The 8,373-nt window shown below is 32.8% G+C and overlaps 1 protein-coding gene and 1 long non-coding RNA gene across 2 annotated transcripts; one reads left to right on the plus strand and one right to left on the minus strand.

The window, feature by feature from the left end:
- Positions 1-333: 333 nt before the first annotated feature.
- On the plus strand, positions 334-4,420 carry LOC114314630 (ferritin-4, chloroplastic). The gene is made up of 8 exons (XM_028261100.2): positions 334-704; positions 2,512-2,595; positions 2,706-2,766; positions 2,878-2,965; positions 3,178-3,239; positions 3,440-3,505; positions 3,913-3,976; positions 4,141-4,420. Exons 1-8 carry the CDS (start codon positions 409-411, stop codon positions 4,191-4,193), a joined length of 774 nt encoding a protein of 257 aa, XP_028116901.2. The 5' UTR covers positions 334-408; the 3' UTR covers positions 4,194-4,420.
- Positions 4,421-4,965: 545 nt separating this feature from the next.
- LOC114314631 (uncharacterized) lies at positions 4,966-8,166 on the minus strand. The gene is made up of 3 exons (XR_003647520.2): positions 7,682-8,166; positions 5,672-5,813; positions 4,966-5,484 (listed from the first exon to the last, which is right to left on the minus strand). It is a non-coding gene; the product is annotated as an uncharacterized LOC114314631 (long non-coding RNA).
- Positions 8,167-8,373: the final 207 nt, after the last annotated feature.

The raw sequence follows: 8,373 nt of genomic DNA on the forward strand, positions 1-8,373 counted from the left end.
AAATTAATAACCACTTATTGTGAGATAGACGTAATCATATTTTTCTTCCACTCAACCTAAATAGTCGACTCGGAGTGAGTCAAAACCGAGTTTCGAAACATTTTGTCGCAATCCTAGTGTGAAAAGAGGCTTTGAATAGAGGATTCCTCTGGGTCCTTTGACAGTGACATGTACCGTATATTTTCAAGATTCCGGCTAGATTTTAGATAAAAGCCACGAGCCCGCCACACGCCTCTAAATCTAAGCCATCCACGTGTCAACTCATTCAACGGCTGCAAATGAATCGTGTGCCACTCGAATTCTCTCTCCCCCACTATTTATACATCTCACTCAGATTTCTCTCCAAATTCACCATTTTCACTCAAATTCCTCATTCTTCTTCCAATATCTCTCTCTCTCTCTGAAACAATGTTTTCTCTCTCTAGAATGCAAGGGGCTAGTCTTGGGGCAGCCTTGGGCTTGGGCTTGAACTCATCATCTTCTTCCTCTTCCTCTGCTATGAGTGTTGTGGTTCCGAAAAGGCGAGGCGGCGCGCTGGTGGTCTCGGCCGCGATGAGCGGTGATTTGGCGCTGACAGGGGTGGTGTTTCAGCCATTTGAGGAGGTGAAGAAGGAGGATCTGATGGTCCCAATCGCTCCCCAGATTTCGCTTGCTCGCCAAAGGTTTGCGGAGGATTGTGAAGCTGCGATCAATGAACAGATCAAGTGAGCTCTGTTTTCGATCTCCGTTTTTAATTGAATTCTCCTTAGTTCTCTCTTTTCCTCAGATCTTTCTGTTTTATTGGAATAAAACAAAATAAAATAATTATTTCATGGAAATATCGATTTACTAAAAAATAAACTAGTGCAAAATATATTATAAATGAAACCATAAAGAATAGTCATTCTATGAAATCATTCTATTTTATTTTATTGAATCAAATATTAAGGCGTCATTTCGCAATTCTTAGTTTTAGTCTAAAAATAAAAAAAAAAAGTTATTAAAAAAGTCATAAAAATAACAAACTACACAAAAAAAATAAAATAAAATAAAAAATCCAAAGATTTTCTTTTCTCTGAGAAGTTATTGGTCAGTCTTGGAGCACCACCAGGTGGCGTCTCAAGGGTGTTGTGATTGGCAGAGAATGTGAGATCTAGGATTTTGTATTAGGTGATTGTGAAACAAGAGGGCATGGCATATTGTGATCGGTGAGGATCATCGCCATGTGGTGCCTAATGAGCACTAAATAATTATAATTTTTCTTTTTCTTTCTATTTTTTGCATATTTTTTTGGTAAAAAAACAACGGTTAAATAGTACATATTAATGTGTATTTGGAAGGAAAAAAATTAGGTACACACCTAATTTTTGACGTAGTACACAAAGTGGTTGGTCCGAGATTTAAATCCATAACCTCAAGGTTATTAGGTCAAGATTTTTACATATCTTTTTGTAAAAAGTCAAAAAGTCATTCTAAACATGCTAATTTTTTTATATCATATTTTAGTGAAAAAGTCAAAAAATTATTAAAATAGCTTATTTCCAAATGAGGCCTAAATAAGAGTGTTTGGGAAGTGACTAAAGTAACTACAAAAAGTTAACTCACTCTCTTTATTTTTTTTACACATTTAAAAAAAAATTATTGAAAAAGTTAATTACCAAACACACCCCTTAATCTTTATCATTTTGCTAAGAAGAACCAACACTCTAAGATGAGTGTTGTGTCTGACACGTCAAAGAAACACGTGTCTCGACGTACCATGTGCCATGTCAAATTTATAATTATTATTTTTTTTGTAGAATACGTTAAGACACTTCATGTACACGCGTCTCCAGTGTTTAGCCATGTCCCAATACCTTTATATAATTTTAGAAAGATAATTTGAGGTCAAACTATATATAAAAAGAAAAAAAGAAAGAAAGAGTAAAAAATAAAATAAAAACACACACATATATTAATCTCATATCTATGTATCTTCATATACATAGTACACAAAAATATATATATATATATATTTTTGTCCCTTATCAATACCATTGTCTATGTCTATATTCGTGTCCGTACTTCTTAGGTGAATTCCATCTATTATTACTTTTCGTATATAGTTTGTGTGGAGAGTGTCTTATACTTTGTATTTTCCTACATTTGTTTTCAAAATTTTGTATAGGAAACATTATGATACACACCTTTAAATATGCACTTTATAACTAAAGAAGAAAATGACATAATTTTATACTTTCTAAGTTATAACTAAAGACAAAATGAGACATATAATTAAAGATCTCATGAGTCATAATTAAAATAATGTCACAATTAAAGGAAAAAAATTGGTCATAACTAAAGAAGAAAATAGTATAACTAGGGGGCATATAGTACACCTTTCAAGGGGTGTGTATATTAGAATTTTCCATTTTGTATACATGAAAAAGGCAGGCTCAGTCTGCATTCCAAAATTTCTCTGCTTAGAAAATTTATTTATTATCTTCTTATTTTGTTTTTGGGTTTCTAACAATTCTATCTTTGTCATCACAGTGTGGAATATAATGTGTCCTATGTGTATCACGCCATGTTCGCCTACTTCGACAGGGACAATGTTGCTCTTAAGGGTCTTGCCAAGTAACAAATCTACAAAATCCTCATTTTTTTTTTCTTTTTTCTTTTTTAAGCATTGTATTTTTGTTATTTGTACAACTTATTACTTAAATATATGATCTTGTTACATTCAGATTTTTCAAGGAGTCAAGTGAAGAAGAAAGGGAACACGCTGAAAAGTTCATGAAATACCAGGTGTTTGTCTAATATCATGTGTTTCCTTCTCATTTTCCCTTTATATTCAAATCATCTAAAAAAAATTCTAATTACTTGTATAACACTGTTACTTCTTTTGATTAAAATTAGAACAAACGTGGAGGAAGAGTGAAACTACACTCTATATTGCTGCCCCTTTCTGAATTTGATCATGTTGAGAAGGGTGATGCATTGTTTGGTAAGTAGCCATTTCTTTTACACGTTGTACGGTAATGTCTGTTACATATTCACAAAATGCTTGTGCATTCGTGTGATTGTGTGTATCATTTAAGCCTTAAAATGATCATGTCCAAATTGCTTCAAGGGTCATGTTGTTATTTAGTTCTAAACAGTGATTACTATAATATCCTGTGTAAGCAACTCTTGTCGTCTGTGATTTGATGATTTCAGCAATGGAACTGGCTTTGTCCTTGGAGAAGTTAACGAATGAGAAACTGCTGAGCTTGCATGCTGTAAGATATCCTTCACTCCCTATGTCTAGTTTTCTTATTTTGAATTCATTCTCTTGAATTTTATTTATTTATTTATTTTTTAGGTATTTAGTGTGACAAAACATTTGCTCAAATATAACTCATTGTGTATGAGTTTAAAACGTTGGTTCGTGACATGACACTAAGACTAATCACCTTACATGCTCTGTTCTTGACAACAGGTGGCCGATCGAAACAATGATCCTCAAATGTGTGAGTTTATTGAGAGTGAATTTTTAACCGAGCAGGTCAGTTAAGAACTTCATCTTTTACTTTGTTTTAGATAAATGCCTATTTCTGTACTTCTTTGTATCTAAATGACCATTTTTCCATGGTTCATTAGAAGACATGTTCTAACATATTTTCATGCGTAGAATTCAATGAAAGATGCCATTTAATTTATCTGCTCATTGCTTATTATCTTTGACAAGTGACTAGGGGTAAAAGAAATCACTCATCTAAAGCAACAATTTGACTATCATATATACTTCAATATTAGTATTGTTTCTGTTTTATGTTTTCTTGTTTGAAATTTTTCTCCAAAAATTGTTTTCTGAAAAAATTTCTAAAACATAATCTCCAAAAACTGTTTTCTTGTGTAAGTTTTATAATATCATTTGATTCCTCCCAACCCCCTTCTTATTTCGTTTGCCAGGTTGAAGCTATAAAGAAAATCGCGGAATATGTTACTCAGTTGCGGATGGTTGGGAAAGGACACGGTATAAAACAAGTTTCATTGTCACTGTTCATTATCAGCTTCTCTTTCTTTTTGTTCTTTGTTTTTTCTTTTTTAATCTCTATCAAAATTTGGATCTGTTGTTGCCATTGTCTTCTTTCCCCATGATCTTATGTGTTTGTTTTTTTGTTTTTTGGGCACATGCAGGGGTGTGGCACTTCGATCAGATGCTCCTACATGAGGGTGATGGTGTGTTTTGAAGATTTCTACTGTAATTTTCATTTTTGTCTAAAAATTGTATCCTTTTCTCTTAAGGTGTTGTCAGTAAGTTTGTGTTTTAGTGCTTAGATGAAGACACAATCAGCTCAACTCGAACTCAAAAATAATAAACTTAGTTATTAGTGGAAAATACAATAAAATGTAATATCAGACTATTAGTTAAGACCTTGTTTTTATGGAGTATAAGTAGCTTCTAATCTTTCCTTTTTCTCGAAGCCTCATGGTAATTTCTTCGATTTTTTTATTTGTTTATTTTTTTGTCCTGCTACATCTTTGATGATATACTTGAAACTCACATCCACTCTACTATATCAAGGATTCACAAAATACTTGGGTGGAAGATACTAACCCTGTTTGATTTTGAATTTTCAAAAATAATTTTTTGAGTTTTAAATTCGTTTTTTTAATTTTTTTTAAACATTTTAAATTTTTTTTAATTTTCAGGTTCATTTAATCTTAATACACTTAAAAAATAAAATAAAAAATTGTACAAAAATTTTAAAAAATTCATTGAATACAATAAAATATAAAAATATATGAAATTTTTATACTTTTTTATTTAGTAAATTTAAAAAAAAAAAATTCACAAATATATTATACTTCTTAAACTTATTTAGATTAGATAATCTAAAAAATAAAAAAAAATTATGTAAAATATTTAAAAAAAAATTCACTAAAAAAAAAAACTTAATTTTTTTTGAAAAGTAGACTTAATTTTCTGGAATATGTCAATAAACAAAAATTTTAAAAAAAAAATAAAAAATTCCCCGTGAGGAACACTATATTGATGAAGCAATTTTGCAAGTGACTCTGAAAATTGTCACCAAAGAGGAATATTAAATACCTATACTTGCCAAATTAAGTATTAGCTTACATGAACCACACAAATTTAGATCAAGTTGAAGTATACAGAACCATATGAGCCTGTTGGATCAAAATGATGTATCAGAGAAATCTATAATCTTCAAAAAGATGTATCAGAGAATTTTGTACACTGCTGCAAATTAAATCCAAAAAAAGTGACACAAAACACAATGTGTATGAAAACTATCCAAAACCTGTTTTTTTTTTTCTTTTTCAAAAGGGTAGACAATATTTACGTTGGCTTGAAACATAATAATAATCTCCATTGAGAAGCCCTCTTGCTATTTCTGTTTTTACGACCAATAGGTGGGTGCGAAGAGTGAATCATCTCCCACATCACTTGTATGTCTGCATATCCTTCACAAGCTTCCATGTCCTTGTAAAGACTAACCAATCCATGCCCATTCCCTGCCAGTAGCACACCATGTATGTCGGAGGGAGAGTATTAGACTAACATTAAACTAACTTTTCAAAGTAAAATTACTTAAATGTGTGATTTCAAATTTTAAGCTATATAAGCTATAAACAAAACTTTTTCGGGATGTCAGGAAGAAGAGAAAGAGCAAATTAATTTTTTTAATATTAAAAATCTTACCTTGGGCCTCGTATGTGAGGCATGAATTGTCCTTAACAAACATGCTCTTTATTGGCAAGTGAAGTGATTTCTTGAAGTTGAAACTCATCATCCACCCCTTCCATCTTTCCATCTCCACATAGCTCCTTCACAACCTTCCCTTCTATACACATAAAAATATATATATTTGTATATAAATATGTATATATTCTCATTCCCAACCTCCCTCCACTAATAAACTAATGCTGCAATGCTAAACACCAAAAAGCATCCTACTTAGCAGAGAGCAACATCCATGAAGACAGAAAGCCTTCTTTGTACTAAAATATATCAACTTTTGCAACCATTTACCCTTTGGTTAAACTACAATGCCAACAATGTCCTCTCAAAATGACAAAACACAACAATGCCATGAACACCACCAAAAAAAAATTGCAGAAAAAATGAAATAGGTTGGCGCAATTTCAACTTGGGTAGGATCCACATCATATCAAATTTGAATCTAAACCGTACATTTCATTTTCTCTGCATTTTTTTTTTTTAGCGTCAGTAACTTTTCTGAATGAAGTACATACAAGTCCTATCCAATCAAAGATCATTTTTTTTTTTAAATAGAAATTAAAAATTCACACGAACTAAATCTCAAGGTTGTGTTTGAATCTTAGAATTTAAATAAGGATTTGTAGAGGAAAAAAAGTGACAAATTTAGCTTATATTTTTGTCACTTACAAGATTCAAACACAACCTAAGCGTCTGACACATAACTTAGACCTAAGCTACAAAAAAAAATTCTATTAGATTAATTTCCTTTTACAAGGACATATTTGTCATATGGAAAAATAGTAGGGACTCTAGAATTATTTAAGGAAAACTAACATAGTGATGAGAGAGAGAGTAGAAGGAGCGTATTGAGAACAAATGGAGATTATTGATTAGGCAGAGTAGCTTTGGACTGTGCTTTTCCCACTTATGCCTCCTACCAAAGATTCTCATTTCCATTGCATCCAAGGGAGGTTGTGATGGGCCCACTGGTCAAACGGTTGGTTGGTTTTTCTTTCAGTGCCTTGTGATTGTGTTGATTGTGTGTGCACCTCTCTCACTCTCACTCTCACTCCTTCACACATAGATAGTCCACCCATGATGTTATAAGTTTGTTTAAGCTAATTTTTTGTCAAGTTAGAGATATTAAGTAGTAGATAAGCATTATAACTAAAAGATCAGCACTAAATTTAATCCCATCCAAGATAGATATAATTGTTGAGCTATGAGAGATATCTTGAAAACATGGGATTCCAAAGTCCCTCTGTTCTCCTGTCCTGTCCCAAAATACCCACAATTATAAGATCATATCACAAAATTCTTACATCTCAAAATTAGGATTCTTGAACTATCTTGAAATCATTTTGAATGCTTGCTTAATCTTCTCCTTTGTCAATACACTGCACTGCCCAGTAGTGTAGAAGATTTAAGCATGTGCTCTGTAACTACATTTTGTAATGTGGTCACCAACTGCTTCATTTGATGCCTCACCAAACTCTCTCACTCTCCTCTACCATTTGTGAGTTGCACATTACAAGGGCACTTTCAAATTGTTGATAAATCCATGTTCAAAGTGTATTATCGAAAGAGTTAAATTCCCTCTCTCAAGAATTTTTCTTTTTTTTTTGGGGGGTATTGATTTGGATGAGGATGAGAAGCCAAAAAGTTTCTCCATTTGGATCGTGAAAAGAAAAGAAATTATAGTGTCACTATCATGTAGTTTGAATGATTAAAAAATTAAATAATGTAATAGAGGAACATGAGTATTTATTTTTATTTTTTTCTCTTTGCATTTTAACCAATCAATTTATTTCTTAGCAAATCTAACCAAAAGTGGTGAGAAATGAAATGGACTTAATAAAAGAGTTAATTTTCTCACTATTTCTCACCCAATTTATAAAATCATGAGAAAAGGGTTTTCTTTCCCATCCAAAGTGATTGTAAATTGGGAATAGCCCTAAAGTCAGTGAAAAAGGAGAGAGATGGATTTACCTGGTGGAAAAATCCCTCTAGTCTTGGCAATTGTGAAAGGCAGAGACACTCCTGCTCCTCAAGCTGTCATTGTACAGGAGGAGGTTGTGGTGATGGTGTTGGGGATAGGATTTGGTAGGACACAAAACAAGGAGGATGCGTCTCCGTCAACAAGGGTAGGGGGACAAGGGGGGTATTCTCATTCTCATTCTCATTCTCATTGTGATCATTATCATAATCATTGTGGGTAATGGTGGTAGGAGTGAGGCAGAGATAGTCAGGGAGAGATTGAGGAGGAATGATGGCGCCGTAATCGTGGGGAAAATGATGGATGAAGCAACACTCGTGCAGGGTCTCCGTCTGGTCTGCTTGGATTAGACGAAGAATAGCGTGTTGTTGTTGTTGTTGAGGTTGAGGTTGAAGAGATTGTATTGGGTAGCAGATGACTTCTTCTTGGAGGAGGAGGATTGAAGTGTATGGATCCTCATCCTCCACCTCCACCTCCACCTCCACCTCCATGTTGCTGTTGATTTTGATTTGAGAACTGCTAATGTTGTGTTTGCTTAGAGGACTGTTCAATTTGAAAAAAAAAATGTTGTGTTTGGGTGAAAGATTTGAAAAAGAAAATCAAAATAATTGGTGAAATGTGAAAAAAATATATTTAAATTTTACATAGTTTTACACATTTTTTTTTTTCTTTCTAAATTCCTTTC

Source organism: Camellia sinensis, chromosome 3, assembly GCF_055761805.1.
Source record: "Camellia sinensis isolate YWXY chromosome 3, ASM5576180v1, whole genome shotgun sequence".
In the NCBI taxonomy this organism is placed as follows: Eukaryota; Viridiplantae; Streptophyta; class Magnoliopsida; order Ericales; family Theaceae; genus Camellia; species Camellia sinensis.